Here is an 18357-nt window from a genome sequence, read left to right as displayed (position 1 = left end):
CTGTGCTGACATCATGGCAGTGTTGGAGCTCAGAGGCTCACTGATTGGCTACAGCGCTCTCGATGTGACATCAGTGCTGAAACAATTTGTTGGACCCGGGGAGGGTGAGTGATGCATTCTTATATTACAAAATAGTTTTTCTAAGAGGACTATCCACTCTAAATTCAATCCCAATGGTAATGGAAATCACCATTTTTTTTTTTTTTTTTAAATATACACTTATTTTTCTATACTTTTTTATGAATTTGACAAGCCGTTTGCATCAATATTTGACTTGAAATGTGTTTTTTTTATGCTATATATAATATACTGTACGTGCACACTTATAATAATTCACAACTTTCCACTTTTGTTCACACGCATCGCAAAAGATTTTCCTTACGTAGCACTACTGATGTAGGAAATTTTCTTTGGTGTTTTCCAATTCCCAGATCCCTTTAAACTCTGCATTACCAGAACATAGTATATCTATTTTATATACAAATAGCTGAACTAACCATTTATGTATGAAAGTTTCATTTTTTTTTTATTTTATTTTAATACATTTTTTTTTTCCAGTTCACAAGATTTACTGAATATTAAAATAATTTCCATGTAATAATTGGCCTGTTGGTAAGACAAGGCTATGTTTTCCTACTAATGAGGTAATAATACAGTGCACAATTATGATGCTAAGTGTCATCTCCAAAGAATTGGATGTCTTGATGCTTAGACCCAATATATAGAAAAAAAAATACATTGACTTTTTTATTTTTTTTTCCTCTATTATATACCACTATATAATAAACGTCCAAACTTTTCATAATAATTGCAAATTTTTCAGGATGAATTGAATGCTCCTGTTTTCATGAGTTCTTTCCTGCAAACAGAAACTGACATGTAGGGTTTCATAAAATCTTTAAAAAAAAAAAAATGGTCATTTTGTAATTTTATTTTTCCTTTTGGTCACTTCATCTAGGGGCGGTTTACCATTTTTATATTTTACACATTTTATAGTACTGACCCCATGTGTTCCATTTTCATTTACAATTTTAGCCATGTAATATCTCTTCTCATCCATTCAAACGCGGATTTGTCACCAGATTTCACAATACAGACTGCATACGTTGATAAATAGATCTTAGAGCTGATGAAGCAAGTGTACTTCCTTTGGAGTGGCTGAACTCAATCATTGCCCGCCTGTTCTGATTGACAGCTCCTCAGTGTCCCTCTTCCCTGCTGAGATCTCTCACTGCTCAGTATAAGCTGCAACGATCAGTCAGGCTGGGTGGGTCGTAGACTGGAGCTCTGTAATTCTATAGCTAGACCCATAACCTATAATTTGTAAAAATTGTGAAATCTGTCGACATTCACTTTAAAACTTTTTTTTGCGGAATTTCAACAATGATTGGCTACCCATGGGTTCTGTCTTTTGGCACCGTATGTAATCAGCTGATCGAAGGGACTTTGTTTCTCTGGTCTGAGCTTTGTCTCTTTCATTGTTTATCAGGCACTGTTCTGCGCCTTTAATAGCGAGTAGCTTTGTCCCATTTATTGGTACTGAGCTGCAGTATCATGCGCAGTCCTTATGAAATGTGTGGTGCTATGCCTGCTAATCAGTTATGGGGACACTGTTGGCTAGGGTGCTGCAGCTCCTTCAATCAGTGGAGAAGCTAGTGGTCCACCAACCAATCTAATATTTTATAGCTTGTCCTAAGACCTATGTAGAGATGAGCGGATTGATCCGCTGGTCTCCGATCCAGGTTAGCGGTACCTGTCCGCTAGACGGGAGCCTCAGGAATCTCTTTTGGCGTCCTTGGTGTGACATTACCATCCCTGGCGTGATGTGAGACACAGCTTCACTGTTTTCTATTTGTTGCTTTTTTTTTAGCACGTTTTCCAACGGATTCTGGAATAGTTTTTCTGCGCCCCTCCTTTTTAATATTATGCCCCTTCATGTAAATCTTCCCCTCAACCATTTGGGCGTGTATCACAGAACTTCTCTGTGGACATGGCCATGTTTTGATTAGCCAGCTTCAACGGAGAAAAAGCAAGTTCTTTGGTATACGACCAGTTGGTTGAAGAAAAATTTTATAGATTTTTTTTCTTTAACCACGGGGGCATAACTTTGGAACAGAGGGGCGCAGAAGAAGAAGAAAAACCTGTCCCAGAATCACTGGAGCAGCGGCAGTTGGAGGAGGAACTCAGTTTACATAAAAAATACAGTAAAAGGTCCTTTTTAAATGTGTTGCCCAGATACCTTATCAGGTGCGGAGAGACACGGAGACAATGAACCATTCACCGGCGAGGATCTTTCTCAGATTCTATTGGTGTGCATTGTACTAACTAGACATTGGACAGTTGCATGTGAGCGTCAGATCGGTCAGGAGACTATGCGCAACCCCTTTAAGTTGAAGTCTGCTGCGTGATCAAGTTAATTGGCAAAGGTCCAGTCTGAAACGCCAAAGGTCCAGTCTGAAACGCCAAAGATGCAACTGGCCAACAGGAAAGCCATCCTTTTTGAGCTACTTTTACCTAGTATAACGTGCAGAAAGAAAGTAATCTTAATAAGACGAAAACAAAATAAATATTGTCAGTAGATGGTTTTATCAGGCGACTTAAAGGGACTCGCCAAATTTACCTACCCCAAACTACTATAACCAATATATGGCTATGTACACACGCCGTCTTCTTCGGGTGGATTCTGTAGCGAAAACTGCTTGAAAATGCTATCTGAAAACATTGCAAAGAATAAAAGAACCTTACAAGTTAATGGGAAAGATCAAAAGGCGACCGGACGTCTTTTTTTTTTTTTTTAGCATTTTGCCATCATTTTTGCTAAAAAAAAAAACAAAACCATCATTCAGTGGACTGAAAAAAAAAAAAAAGACTTAAATATAGGAAAATGCTCCAAAAAATGTTGGTAAATTCTCGTGAAACGACTAAAAAAAAAATAAAACTCAAAAGATGCTTCAGAAATAACTCCAGAATTTCCTGAAGAGTCATCGGGTTTAAAAGATATTGTAGGAGTCAAGACCCGAAATCAGAATATGTATCTCTTTTGTGTCTCTCTTAGTCTGTAGGCGCTGAACCTTTTAGGAGTCCTCTTAATTACATGTGGAAGATTAGGAGTCCTCTTAATTACATGTGGAAGATTAGGAGTCCTCTGTATGTAAATTTCCAGTGCCAATTCCCACCTATGATTGACAGAAGCCCCAGCCGTTCTGATGTGGCATGCGGAGTGGTATAGGAGGTAGGAGTCGGATAGAAAGGAGGAGTAGGATATAAATATTAAATCTGTGGGCAGAGGAGCGCAAATTGCAAGAAATTTCTGATAAATGAAAATCTAAAAATTACAATGAATCCGTGACTTGAATAGTATCTAAGGAGTTAACTCATTCCTTTTGGAAATAATATCTATTTTTTTTCCATTTCTCTCTTTCCAGACAATACAGACTAGCAACCGCTGCCTTTGAAATCTCCGGATGGCGCCACACGGTGGAGATTTTTTCTTTTTTTTTTTTTCTTTTATTCCTACGGTACATGAAAGTCAAAGAACTGGTGTCTTGTGTCCTTTTCGAGGACGTGTGAAGTGTAAAATCCCGAGCTGTGAAAATAATGTATAACTTATACAGATTGTTATTTCTATTGTAAATTTTATTTAAGAAAAAAAAGAAGAAAAAAATAGCTACAAATATTGCAAAAATGAAAGCATGAGGCTGTAAAAAAACAAAAACCAGTAGAGTGAGATTTTTTTTCCTTTTGAAACGTTTTATTGAAGTTCATCACTGAACTTGTTTTCTTGATGTGAAAGCCGTTTTGTTTCTTTCTTTTTTATTTGGTGGCGTGACGTATATTTTATACCGTGTGAGCTTTTCTTACCAGTATTACCGGCTGGACAAGTAGCCGCAATCTGAGGGGGGGGGGACCAAAATATTTACGGGCCGGGTCAGAAGATTTTGTAAGTCATCTCCACTTACAGAAGTACAGAATTTCATAGATTTTCAAGTGAAGGATTTCTAACTTTTAAAAACTCATTCCAGACTTCTACTGTTCCTACAATATATGTCTAACTGAATGTTAAAGGGGTTTCATGAGAAGAGCCGGATTCTCTGACTTGCTAATATACCTTAAAGGGAATATGTCAGCCGTTTTTTCTATGTAATGTGACAGCAGCATGATGTAGGGGCTGAGACCCTGATTCCAGTGATGTCTCTTAGTTTAATGGGTGCTGCAGTTATGATAGAATCTGAGTTTTCTCTGCTGCACATCTCGGAATGCTGAGGTGTGTATAACCCCGCCCCCATCACTGATTGGCCGGTTTCTGTGTACACTGTATATTGACTGCCAATCAGTGCTGGGGGCGTGGTTGGACCAGGAGGTATGAGACACCTAGTCCTGTAGTGATAATTTTCTGCTAATAAAACACAGATTTTATTGATAAAGCAAAACACAGCATAGAAAGTGATACATCGCTGGAATCAGGGTATCTACCCTTACATGATGCTGCTCTCACATTACATGGCAAAAGCATGCTGACAAAATCCCTTTAAAAAAAAAATGTTACTTTTACATGCCTGACATTTCCAAAATAACCCACTGTCCTGTATTAGTCCTCGGATGAAGTCTGCACTGGATTTGGCAACGGAGTAGCACTGACAGTAGCCATTTGGCTTACAAGAAGAAATTCTTCAAATGTAGTTGTAGTATTTGCTAAGGTAGCAAATGTCTCATGCGAGGGTGGTTCAGGTCTTTTTGAGGACAGTTGGGACTCCATGTCCCACAGCATTCACACAAGTAGAACTTTAAATTGAAAGTTTTCTGACAATAATATAACTTTGATAATTTAAAATAGCAATTTTTTTACCCTATTTTGATCAGTTTTAAAAATATTTAGGTGGCCGGAGGAGCCCTTTAAAAGGAATGGGTCATCAGTAAATGACCCATTTAAATATATATACTTTTAATTTTTGTGTAGTGTTTTATTTTTTATATCACAATCTGTATTAAAAAAAAAATTGCATATCTATAAATATTTGTTTTCACACTGGCCACTGGAGCTATTCCAAACTCGTACTTCAATAAATTCACATGCACATTAGCAGCAATAGACTGACTCCGCCCTTATCTTTTCATAGCAAAGCATCTAATGAGCACGTGCAAAGGCCATTGGGAAGAAAAGGAAGATTAAAGTCAGCAGTGGGCAATACCACCTATTGTGAATAGTAACCAGCTATATAAGTCTAAAATAGCCCCAGTGGTCAGTGTGTAAAGTTCTCTCATTATTGTGTGTATATATATATATAAAATTACATATACACACACAAATGTTTTTTAAATACAGATTTTAATATAAAAAACAAAAATTGTCAATATTGTTTTGTTTTTTTTTAAAATACATTTAACACAAAAACCTGCTTTAAACAATAGGTCATCTTCTGACGATACCTTCCTTTTATGTACTGACGAATTATCCCGTAGGATAGGTGATAAAATGCTGATAACTGGGGGTCCGACTGCTAGGACCATCAGTGATTCTGAGAATTGGGCTGTGAAATGCCCTGTTGGAATAGAAGCCACACGAGCGCTGTCCTCGGCAGTCCCAGAGACAATGACACGCACGCAGGACCACTATCCCTTTTTGACGGGGCCTTTCAGAGCCCTATTTTTCAACATCTTCCCGTAAAGTCATATCAGTGTCAGGAACTCTAGAATATCAGCTGAATGCCCATAGGGTCATTAAGGCTTAAATATTTTAATATGTACATGTGATTTTTCACGACCTGATTGATGCTCCCTTACAGAACGGGTATCACCTTGTTAGCATGGAGCTTCATAACAAACTGCCTCCACTGATCAACTGGGCCATGCACCCGAAAATAGCCCCTATACAGCAGGTGCAGTAAACAGATAACTTCTGAGGGCGCCAGAATAGGACCCTCCCCAATCTCATATTCATGACATGTACAATCCCTTTAAATTTCTTACCTGTAATATAAAAGTGAAAATTGCAGTGTGGCCTAATGCCTCCATGATAACACAAAGGTGACGCGAACCAGAAGTGTTGTCATAGGCGCCGCAGTAAAAGGCCGTAAATTCATCTACTCATAACGTGATACTCCGATGCTTAATTTAGTTCTCAGCTGGACAGGGGCGAGCGTTTCCTGCGTTGGTGTGTGTGTGTGGGGAGGGGGCTGGCTCATTTCAACCTCCAAGCCAGCCCCTTTCTCCATTAATGTGTCAGTTGTGAAGAAGGGTAGACTGAGCAGTTCACACAAATCTGATGACATGTTTCCAAACATTTATTTAATGCAAATTGCCCCTTAATGTTAAATTCCAGTTGATATTTTATTTTCTCCCCCTACTTGCCCCTCCGTAAATTATATGCAGCGTCTGCTTTATTCTTTGTGGTTATTGTGACTCTTGTAAATATTTTTTGATTTTACCTTTATTTTACGGTCTGGACTCATGCAGTAGGGGGTGGCATCAGGTCAGACACAAGTTAGGCCACTGTCAGGCAGTCGGGGGATCAGGTCAGGCACAAGTTAGGCCACTGTCAGGCAGCTGGGGGATCATGTCAGGCACAAGTTAGGCCACTGTCAGGCAGTCGGGGGATCAGGTCAGGCACAAGTTAGGCCACTGTCAGGCAGTCGGGGGATCAGGTCAGGCACAAGTTAGGCCACTGTCAGGCAGCTGGGGGATCATGTCAGGCACAAGTTAGGCCACTGTCAGATGACTGTCAGGCAGTTGGGGGAGCATTTCAGGCACAAGGTGGGCCACTGTCAGGCAGTCGGGAGATCAGGTCAGGCACAAGTTAGACCACTGTCAGATTACTGATTCAGGATTTTTTTTTTTACCAAGTTTTGAACCCTGTTGGTTCCACTAAACCAAACTTATCATATAGCAATACAAGTTTGCAACAGTTGGGGGAAGGCCTTGAGGCCGTCTCACGGCTGTAAAATTTCAGTTATAAGTTCTGTACAAGTATCTCACTATCCCTTTGGCGTGCATTAATATCCTCACAGGGATAACATATTGAACCCATACAAAAAAAAAAAAAAAAAAAAAAAAGAGATACTCAGGACAATTTTGGGAATTGCTGACAGCTTGTTGCATTGCGGGATTGTGATTTGAGCAGTAACTGAACCGGTCCAGGCCTTTTCCTTTCCTGCCGTATCCATGGCATGGTCCATTCCATGAAGATTAATGGATTGGGGCGAAGACCGTCATACCCATCCGTAAGGTGTCTGACGGATATGTGCATCATGTAAAATGAGAGAACTACACGTTATTCCTATCTATAATTACGGCATAGTGACTAATCCGTTATAGCGTTAACCTGCGTCCGCTGAACATGACGCGTACAGAGTAGCACTTCATCCAGATCTGGATTTCTCATTTGAGAACTTTACTTTCTAGTGTTATTTTTTTTTTCCTTGATCTGCTGTTTAAAAACTGTTCATGTGGTTTGAAAGACTCCACGTTGTATTTTATTATTTTTTTTATTCTTTTATTTCACTGTGTTACGTCCATGCAAGAGAACGTGTAAACTCAATAAAGATGAATGTTTTGTAAGTTTTTTCGAGCGTGTTGTCGTAATATTTCACTTCTGATCTGGCATGACATGATGGTGCACCCTATTTTTGCCAGAACTTGAAAAACTTTCACCCTTGTTGTCTTTTTTTTTTGTCTTCTAAAGTGTGCAGAGGTGGCACATCCATACTTACTATAATGTGCACCATATAAACAACATCAGGTGACTGTTGCAGCAAATCAGCAGTCACTGACCGGCTGCAACAGTCGCGCGAGAGCAGGACCATCCAAGGGGTGTCCAGTAGTGAATAATCCCTTTTAAGTATTATGATTTCTTACATCCTCACGGACCTCCCCCTGCGTACGTCCCGTAGACAGAGCAGCTTCTTCTCTTACACTCTGCTGTCATACCGATTGACTACTGGCTACCCGCTACCTCACTGCGGTGAGCCGACGGTCAATTAGCATGACATCCGCCATCATTCTGTGCTGACAAACTTTTTTTTTTAGTGGACATGAAATCAGGATGCATAAAGGTGGACATTCCCTTTAAAATCATTACACAATTTCTTATTAATGTGCATAAGACGAGAAATGATTTGCTGGCAGGGGAGGTATGTTTTGTTTGTTTTTTCCCTCTGGGCACATCAATAAAAGGTTGCCCCATAGTGGAAAACCCCTTTAAGATTGTCTTCCCTGATAAATGTCTAAATGAGAATATTACCTATCCACAAGGATAAATGTATAAGCCCTTGAGGGACTGCACCAATCCCAAGAACGGGTAGCCCAAATACTCATGGCCAGCACTTCTATTGGCAGTGAATGGAGCAGTGGTTGCACATGCTCACTACAGCTCCATTAACACGGGACTTTGGGAACCCCTGTTCTTGTTATGATCGGTGGGGCGCTCTCAGTCCACCACCAGCCATTATATAATTGTACCTATTGTGTGGATTGGGAATATGTTGTTGATGGTACGACCCCCCTTTAAGTAAATGATCATTAAAATACAAAAAAACAAACAAATGCAAATGTCGCCCCCTAGCTATTAAAAATATACAGTAAACCTACGCCGCCCCCCCCCCCCCCCCCAAAAAAAAAAAAAACTATGCCAGGTCATATAGATAAAGGATACATTAACAGGATTTTTTTTGGTTCCTTTTAAATAATTTATATATTTCTAGTCCCAATAGTTAAAACATTGATCGGTTCACAAACATGTAATGAGAACGGCCATTTGTCCCAACTGCTCTCGCCGTATCACAGCCAGGTACAAAGTGAGAAAGCAAAAAAAAAAAACTGGAATATCTATGGACACGGGACGGCAGGCAGGCTCTGTTTGATGAGGTGAAGTATCTGACGATTTCCTCAGGAGGAAGACTCCGGTCTGTTCCGACTGTGATGATCCACACCCTTCAGCTGGAGGCAGATCATCTGTTATCGTTGCGATTTTGCACGAAGTTGATGGAGTACGAGCCCGTGCCGGCGTCCTGGTTAACCTGAAAGTTCTGTGTGGAGAGTCCAAAAGGCTTAAGGACCAGGTTTCCCAAATCCTTTAATTTACCTGAGAATAAGACAAAACGCAGTGTAAGGTTTCACAGCCGGAGGTCGTACTGTTCATAAGGTAGAAGCTTTGCTCTATCCGCTTACTTATCATTTCCTCCTTTAAACGCTCATTTCTTTCATCGATCTGTCGGGGCAAACGCTTTATTAAAAAAAAAAAAAAAATGATAGGGTTAATAGTTTCACTACAGAAAAACCTCATTGATTGAGACCATGTACAAAATGTAGATTGATTGTTTTGTCAGGTGCCTCACCAATTGACAAAACAGGGCGTGTTGTTCTATTACCTTTAAATTGAATTCAACAGCAATTTTTTGCTATGTAATCTGAGAGCAGCATGATGTAGGGGCTGAGACCCTGATTCCAGGGATGTGTCATTTACTAGGCTGTGTTTTTGCTTCAATAAAAAAAATATCAGTGTTTTATCAGCAGGAGATTATCACTACAGGACCAGGAGTCTTGTGCCTTCTAGTCCAACCACACCCCCAGCACTGATTGGCCGCTTTCTGCAGGTATACACCGAAAACGGCCAATCAGTGGTGTGGGCGGGGTTACACACAGCTCCACTAGATCTGCAGCAGAGAAAACTGTGATTCTATCACAACTGCTGCACCCAATAAGTGATACATTGCTGGAATCAGGAGCTCTGCCCCTACATCATGCTGCTGTCAGATTACATAGAAAAACCTGCTGACTGATCCCATTTTAAAATCAATAGAAATGTGTCTCTGCTTGTGCTCATCTCTTTCAGAAACTGTATAAGGTGTTCACCATTCACATTAGATTTAAGTTCCCTAAATAGCGGCCTCTCGACAACTGTTAAGAGTAAGTGGATTGGGCATGTAGGATTTTAAGATGCCTGATTGCTTCTTGTTGCAGGAGACATGCTGCTGCCGGAACCAAGCCAAATGTAAAGGATTTATGGCACCGTTCAGCCAGCAGGTATATGAATTGTATAGTAACCTTAAAGGGGTATTCCCTTCTGGGGTGCTAGCACATCACTAAAATATGTCAGGAAAAAAAATAAAAAAAATCAGTGACCTATGGATCCACCGCTAATCCGCAGCATGGTCTCTCCCTGCACAATGGCAGCCAGGCTGCAGCTTTGCAGGGAAACCAGTAAAGGGATCACAGCGCCACAGCGCTAAACTAGTGCCACAGCCCTTTCATCTGAGATCAATGGGCGTCCCAGAGACTGGATCTCCCCAATCATAGTGATTACATATCCTCCTAGCAATACATAATCACTTTGAGACCGGCAGCAGAACCACCTGTTCAAGTAAACAGGGCAGGTCCTGGTCCGATGTGATCTTGTATAAATACCAGTCTGATCATCTCACTGCGATGAAAGTCGTGGGTGCCCCTTACCAGGCAGGCCTCTTTGGCTTGGCGACATGACAGGTCTTTTTCTAGGACTGATTTGTAATCTGCCAGGGCCTCATCCAGCTTATCAGTCTTCTCGTAGAGTTCAGCCCTCCTCAGCAGTGCACGGATATAGTCAGGATTTAACTCTATTGCTGCAGACAAAAAAAAAATAATTATATATTATAAAAATAAAATATTATAACAACAGCATAACCCCTTAGTGATGGAGCCAATTTTGACCCTGGCCATCATGGCAACTCATCAGCGCCCGGTGAATGCTGCATCGTGGCTGTTGGATTGACAAGCACTTAATTTAATAGCCACGGGCAGAGCTCTGTTCCATGTGCGGCTGTTAAGAAACAGATGATGGCTGAATAGCACAGCCATCATCTGCCGGGAAAGATGCGAGCTCATGGAGCAGGCATTTGACACAACTGTACAGGTTAAACTTCTTGATCGCTTTTTATTCCATTTTGCGTTTCCGTATTATGAAACGGCGACATTTTTAGCAGTTTTGTTAACATTGTTCACCTGAATGATTTGATCGCTGATCCCATGCAATACTCGTGTAGAGCAATGCATGAGACCGGTCAGTGTTAGGCTAAGGGCACACGACCGTATCAACCGAGAAAAATCGGGTCCATCATGCTAATTACATTCTGATCATAGCTTGATCCAATTCTCTCGGATGAGGAGAAGATAGATGAAAAGATTTCTCAATCTTCTCCATTCTTTCAGTCCGTGAAAAATCGGACAGGACTCAGATGTCATCCAAGTGCAGTCCGATGATTTCCACAGACTCACAAGTGAGATCCGAATGTGGAAGGCAAATCGTTCATGCTGCGATTTTTTCCTCGTACCGGCTCAGTCCAGTGAAATCAATCGGACATATCCGAAAATATTGGTCCAAGTGTGATCCGCACTTGGACCGAGAATACGGTCGTCTGCACGAGCCCTGACACATCCTGTTAGATCTTGCTCACGGCAGGGCCTAAGAGGGTGTGTTAGGGACATGCAATTGCTTTTGTCATCTAGAAGCCACTGTTGCAATTGACAGCATCATCTAGGGGTTAAACCACTGTGATCTGAGTTAAAACCGCTTGTGACTGAAGCAGCAGGATGTCAGCCATATTATACATCTGATAACCGCTACATTTTCGCCCCATTGGGGGAGACGGACTATACACTTATTCCTCAGCACCGTAAACAAGCGGCACTGAAGACTGTGATTCCTTTAAAGGGGTTGTCCGGTCCAAATACAAGCCTGCAGTCACTGTGTGGATTCGCCAGTTTCTGAGTTGGGATCAGAGGGTATGTATGAGTTACACTTGTATGGAGCGAAGCTGACCCCACTGAACGGGCAGCAGCCTCGCTCAATACAAGTGTATGGCCACTAGACAGGCTCTGCCCGGGAGTATGTGTAACTCATACATACCCTCCGGTCCCGGGTCAGAAACTGGCGAAGCCCCGCATCGCACCGGGCGTGTGCTGGGGGGATTCATAAGTCGGCTGTCTTATTGATTTGGACCAGACAAACCCTTTAATGACTGGCATTAAAAAAATAATTAAATAACACAACGGCAATCATTAAGGGGATACTGAAAAATAATAGTGATATAAATTCACTACCAGACAGGTTAAAGTAAGTAAATCGAGCATACATGCCTTTTGTACAGTCGGTTACTGCAGGTTCTGTCTTGTCCTGTGAAATATACAAGTAGGTTACAGTGGAACTAAAATTTCAGACCCTTTATGTGTCGAGCCCCAATTCCCAACAAAGTGTTTATAGTGGGAGTTCTACCAAATAATCCAACATCAAGTTTTCCATTCCTAGTACCATCAGCGAGGCGATGTAGGAGGATGCCCATAGTGTGATCAGGATGGATGGGGAGCACGTCTCCCCTTTACCAGTGTAAGAACCTGTTCAGATTATACTGTACGCCAGCAGAAGCTTCTGACTCCCAATATATACTGACGAAAACTGCGCTAGGGTATAGCATCACAATCCTGAGGCTGATGGCTCCTTCACAGTTTCTTTTCCCTACATCCAGGCGGTGCCTAAGAGTCCAGAGCGCCCCAAAGGGGACCATCCTTTCCTTTTATTTATCGGATCGGCAATAAGATGAATTTCTATCCAGACGTAACATTTACCTGTTTTATTCTGGCCGCCGCTCGGTTAGAATACAGAATAGCCCTCTCTTTATGGTAAAAGGCCGGGCACTTCAGAAGGGCCTGAGAGTAGACGTCTTCAGCTTCGACAAAATCTGAGGAAAAGGTAAAAGAATAATCAAGTGATGTACAAAGTTAAAACATTGGTGCCTACAGACGTCATAATCCACTTTTAATGGTAATGTAGAGAGGACCTTTCACCACTTCTTACATGTTAAACTGGGGCCGAAGATATGAAAACTTGCTGTTTTTTATTTTTCCTCTTTGTTGTGGAGATATGGGCTTCTCAACTTCAGAACAGCTAACATGCTAATTTCCCCTGCAACCAAGAGAATGTTAACAGAGCATTCACTTTTTCCCCTGTGCGACGTTGCCCAATCATAAGAAGGCAGCGTCAAGGGAAGAAAAAAAAAGAACCCCCCCCAAGTGGCTTTCTCAGTATGATCAACGCTCTAGATCTATCCTAGAGATCGAGAAATAATGCCTTGATAGCCAGCAGTGTATGTGACAGGCGTTGCTGCACTCTGCAGCTCTCCTCTGCCAGCACTGCTGTCTTTACATTATGGATGACACATGACAGTATCGGGAGACTAGAGCTGCACCGTCCAATGCTCTGGATCTATGGAATGACATTAAAGCGCAGCACTCCTCCTCTACCAGCGCTTATACTGACAGCACCAGGAGTGAGTAACCCTCAGTATAAGGTTAGAATGAATAATATTGAAAAAGGCCAGTTCTGGTCTTCTCTAGGGAGTTGCTTTTTTTACTCCTTGTGTGATGATACCTTATGATTAAAGGGGGTTGTCCAGTACTTTATATTATCCCCCCCAATGTATCCCCCCCAGGGCCCCTAAGGATTTTTGTAATTACCTTAGGTTGCAGATAGTGCCTGTGAGCAGCGCCATCACGTGACCCCCGGCGGCACCAAGTTCTGACATCCGCTTACATCATGACAAGTGCTGGCAGCAGCCGGGGTCTTTGTCTTCCGCATCCAGGTGGCTGCTGGGTTGTGGGCAGGGTTACCCCCCCGCGTCACACCCAGCAACCATCGCATGCTCTGCCTCTTCCCATTCATATATATATATCTTACAGGAGTAAAAATAACTATTCCCAGAAAACAAATCTATGCTGACACCCCCTTGGCTGATGGCAAAATTAGCATATTAGGTGCAGTAAACTTTAGAAGCCAAAGAACGCAGAGGAGTAATAAAAAAATAAAAACTATGGCCACGATTTCATCATGGTGTTTGTGGCACAATTCTGACGAAAACCTTCAAATGTCGTGAAATTGTTGCTCAAAATTTTTTTTTTGGAGTTTTGGTGTTATCACTCCAGTTTCGACAGCTCTGGCAAAACGGGCGCAGCTGGGGAAGAGCTGGATGGGGCGACAAATCCACTAAAAGTGGCAGCGATCCATATGCATACATGTTATTCCAGTCCCTTACCAGAGTTAGGCTATGTGCACAAGTTCTGAAAATTCTTCTGCAAATCCCGTTCCAGAAGCAGGAAAAATTCTGTGGAAAATGTTTTTTTTAATGATTCCCCACTCCAAAGTCTGAAAGACTCGACATGCTGCAGATATGGAATGGATTCAAATTTGCTGGAATAGTAAAATGCTGTGTTTTTTTTTTGAGGCAAAACTGCAACTTGTGCACATACCCTTACACTTCAGGCGAGGAGCACGGAGGCGCCCACCATTAATAACCTATATATGACAAGCAAGGGGGCTGACGGAAAGGGATGCATCAAACAGCATCGAGGCACGTTATTACACTGCAGAGAAGCGGCTTTCACAGTCTCCTCCATTGCTTGGGGTCTAAGGGGTAACGTTTCTCCTTGTGTAGTGACTTGCCTGTGTAAGGAGACTTATAGGCCATGCAATTGATTTCCCAGAGGAGCATTGCATGGCCTACAATCCTCCCTATCCTGGCATGTCACTGTACACAAGGAGAAACGTTACCCCTTATACCCCAATCAGACGCCTCTCATACAGTCAAATCAGATCTTAGTCTTTGCTCTGAGGAGAGGCAAACACCCCGAAACACAGGTCTGCAAATTTAGATTCTGGTTTGGCTTTTATTATAAGTCATGCTACAATAAAGGGACGAAATTGACTTTCAGGATTGCTACTTCCTATAGGTGGCACTAGAGTTCAAGTCCTCTTCCTCTCTGAGGGGGCAAATTGCATCCTCCACTGCTTGACGTGAGGGTGGATAACCGAGACCAGTTATGTTAATTTTCATACGATTCTGCTTATTTGCACACGGAGCACCGAAAACAATGGACTATATTGGGGAGCTAGAGAAATTGAAGAGCATGAGGATGGAGAACATAACCCTATAATATTAAAAATAGTTTTATCACAGTATCACTTTAAGGCCACGTTCACACGCTCAGTATTTGGTCAGTATTTTCCATCAGTATTTATAAGCCAAAATCAGGTGTGGAACAATCAGAGGAAAAGTATAATAGAAACACGTCACCACTTCTGTATTTATCACGCACTCCTGGTTTTGGCTTACAAATACTCATTTAAAATATTGACCAAATACTGAGCGTGTGAACGTGGCCTAAAAAGGGTTTATTCAGTTAAAAAAAAATTGCCATTGATTGGTTATTGTAAATCGACATATATCTAGAGCTCGGCTTCCGGCTCTATTAGAATAGTATAAGATAAATATAGTCAGTAATAATTGGTACAGATTGCTCCACTCTATATTAACTTATAGGAAGTGCGTCACCAGGTTCTTTGTCACCTAATCCAAGAGCAGCATGATGTAGGGGCAGAGACCCTGATTCCAGCGATATGGCACTTACTGGGCTACTTGCTGTAGTTTTGATAAAATCCCTGCTTTATAAACAGGCGATCATCTCTAGAAGACTAGTAAACCCGCTCCTTCATATTCATGAGCTCTGCATAACCCCGCCCTCACTACTGATCGGCAGCTTTCTGCCTATGCAGTGTACACCGATAGTGATGTGGGCGGGGTTATACAGGGAACTAGTAGATCTGCAGTAACTAAAACAATGATTTCATCAGCACTGCAGCAAGCAGCCCATCGCTGAAATGGAGTAGCCAAAGTTCCCTTTAAATTAAAGGGATTTTCCTTTTTTTTTTTTTTTTTAAACTTTGTCCCCTGGCTGCAGTTTGTTGTGCTTTATTCAGCCTCTCTGGGTTGAGCCACTGCTCCCAGTGTCTGTTGATATCTGCAGCGCTGCAGACAATCAGTTATCGTCAATGTAACGTCAGCTGGACCCGGGGAGGGTGATTAAGTCACAGTGTTTTTTTTAAAGAAACAGCAGCCGGGAAAAACCCCTTTAAAATATATATATATTTTTTTTTAATCCGCACACGCCCCTTTATCTGAAGCAGACGGGCTCTTACCTCCTTTCTTGAAGAGCTCATTCCCTTCTTCCTTTAGCTCGGTGCTTTGCTTTCTTCTTTCCTATGAACAGATAATGTGGCATTACTGCACCTACAGCGACCCCATCACTGCTGCAAGTGTGAACACGGCCAAAGATAAAGGGGAATATTACACAGCGGCCAGAGCCACACAGGGGGGACAGACCCCTCATTATTACAGCCACAGGCCTCATAGAGGCTCCATCTACTCTCATCCGCCATCACATCCACTCCCATCATTGGTCACCTCTCTCTCCTCCTCGGTCAGGTCCTTCTCCATCTCCAGCAGTGTCGTCTCATCCAGCTCCACATCTTCTCCCCCCGATGCAGCACATTCTCCATTCTCTGATTCCCCACCCGGCGCTGCAGCCTCCTCTCCCTCTGCTGACTCCCTCTTCCTATTCGCTTCCGCCAGCTCCTCGGTGCAGTCATGAAAGTCCTCCTCTTCCTCACCGGAGCGTTCAATCCCCGGAGCCTCCATCTCTCTCTCAGCTCCTATCGCTTCCGACTCACTATAGCGATGTCAAACGTCACTTCCGGCGTTCACTTTCGGGTTCCTCAGGAATCGAACGTCACTTCCGGAAAACTCGTTTGCTGACGTCACGCTCTGTTCTGCTAAGCGGCATTATTTCAATAAACTTTATTGCGAAAGAACAATAAACACAGGCTTTGTTTCAGCCACAAAACTTTATATAATAATGTCATTGTAGTAAATTAGAATCTGCTCATTAACTCCTTCACCACCTTAGGTTTTTCCGTTCTTCTTTCGTTTTTTGCTCCTGTTCTCCCCAGAGCCATAACTTTTTTATTTTTCCATCACTATGACCATGTGAGGGCTTATTTTTTGCGGGACAAGTTGTACTTTTGAACGACACCATTGGTTTTACTATATTGTGTACTGGAAAACAGGAAAAAAATTCCAAGTGCGGTGAATTTGCAAAAAAAAGTGTAATTTCACAATTTATTTATTTTTTTTACCATGTTCACTAAATGATAAAACTGACCAGCCATTATGATTCTTCAGGTCATTACGAGTTCGCAGACACCAAATATGTATAGGTTCTTTTTTATTTAAGCGGTGAAAAAAAATCCAAAGTTTTGCAAAAAAAGTTGCCATTTTCCGAGACCCGTAGCGTCTCCATTTTTCGGGATTTGGGGCTGAGTGAGGGCTTATTTCTTGTGCACCGAGCTGATGTTTTTATTGATACCATTTGGGGGTAAATACGATGTTTTGATCTCCCGTTATTGCATTTTATTGCAATATTGCGGCAACCAAAAAAAAAAAATAATTCTGGCGGTTTGATTTTTTCTCTCATAACTCCATTTACTGATCAGATTAATTTAGTTTATATTTTGATAGATTGGGCGATTCTGAACGCGGCGATACCAAATATGTTTTTTTTTGTTTTATTTTGAATGGGGCGACAGGGGGGTGATTTGAACTTTTATATTTTTAAAACATTTTTAAATATTTTTAAAAACATTTTTTCCTATACTTTTTACAGATCAGCTGTCATGTGCCCGAAAACATGCAGGCTCAATGCTAGAGCCCGCATAGAGTGCAGGGACACGACCTTAGATGTACTCATACGTCCAAGGTCGTGAAGGGGTTGTTTATATAAATTTATATCCAAATGTTATGTATTTTTGTAATATAATTTATTAACCTCTGAAAGGGGTTGTCCGGCCTTAGCCTACAGTGTGCGCACTGCATGCTGTGAGGATTCTCAGTTACCAAGCAATTTGCATTCTTGCGTTCACATGCCAACCAGACGTGCGTGGCCTCTCCAATGCAAATGAGGCCAGGCATGTCTAGTCAGAATGTGTCTGGAAGTAAGCAAATCATACATTTGCGTTAACATGACCGCCCACTCCAGGTGTCAACATTGGAGAATCATCACAGTGTGTGCAATGTGAGGAGTCACAAGTCTGCAGTCACATAGAGCAACTGCAGACTTGTAGGCTAAAGCCAAACATCCCCTTTAAAGACTTCATTTTAATTTTTGTGCTTTTGTTTGTTTTTTTCCCTACTAATTACCGGGACAAGTTGTAGTTTTAATTGACACCATTCACTTTACCATATAATTAGGGATGAGCAGACTCGTGTATGTTCGGGTTCGTCAGAACTGTAGTCCAAAGTTCGGGTACCAGAACTCTACCTGAACTCAAACCCCATAGAAGTCAATGGGGACCCAAACTTTGGTGCTGTAAAATGCTCGTAGTAAGGACTCGGGGGCTGCTAAAGGAAGCAGAGTACCGCCACAGATTCTCTCACTCCGAACACTTACGAATGCTAAAACAGACTTTCGGGAGAAGTCCGTGCTCGGAATTCAGCAACGGATACT

General features: G+C 41.9%; 2 protein-coding genes across 3 annotated transcripts in view; one reads left to right on the top strand and one right to left on the bottom strand.

Moving 5' to 3' along the window:
* PWWP2A (PWWP domain containing 2A) overlaps positions 1-3578 on the top strand; it is a 28810-nt gene extending 25232 nt beyond the window's left edge. Inside the window, exon 3 of one of the 2 annotated variants that reach the window (XM_073649893.1) lies at positions 3426-3578. In XM_073649893.1, coding sequence (XP_073505994.1) covers positions 3426-3439 — 14 coding nt within the window. In that variant the 3' untranslated portion in view covers positions 3440-3578. The remainder of the gene's footprint in view (positions 1-3425) is intronic. The other variant, XM_073649892.1, reaches the window with a different exon arrangement.
* A 5083-nt stretch (positions 3579-8661) lies between these two features.
* On the bottom strand, positions 8662-16589 carry TTC1 (tetratricopeptide repeat domain 1). Its single transcript, XM_073649902.1, has 7 exons — positions 16260-16589; positions 15995-16055; positions 12592-12704; positions 12106-12142; positions 10444-10592; positions 9163-9217; positions 8662-9076 (listed from the first exon to the last, which is right to left on the bottom strand). The coding sequence occupies exons 1-7, from the start codon at positions 16491-16493 to the stop codon at positions 8943-8945; spliced, it is 783 nt and encodes a 260-aa protein (XP_073506003.1). The 5' UTR covers positions 16494-16589; the 3' UTR covers positions 8662-8942.
* Positions 16590-18357: the final 1768 nt, after the last annotated feature.

This window comes from Phyllobates terribilis, unplaced genomic scaffold, assembly GCF_046119375.1.
Source record: "Phyllobates terribilis strain yellow unplaced genomic scaffold, ASM4611937v1 Scaffold_10__3_contigs__length_209671492, whole genome shotgun sequence".
Lineage (NCBI taxonomy): Eukaryota > Metazoa > Chordata > Amphibia > Anura > Dendrobatidae > Phyllobates > Phyllobates terribilis.
The sequence above is the reverse complement of the archived record's forward strand: the minus strand, read 5'-3'. Positions and strand labels throughout refer to the sequence as shown.

Coding starts and splice junctions, on each gene's coding strand:
- TTC1 (XM_073649902.1), bottom strand. CDS start 16,493: ATGGAGGCTCCGGGGATTGAACGCTCCGGTGAGGAAGAGGAGGACTTT. Junction 16,056..16,259: donor TGACCGAGGAGGAGAGAGAG/GTGACCAATGAT, acceptor ATCTGTTCATAG/GAAAGAAGAAAGCAAAGCAC. Junction 10,593..12,105: donor AGTAACCGACTGTACAAAAG/GCATGTATGCTC, acceptor TTTTGTCTGCAG/CAATAGAGTTAAATCCTGAC.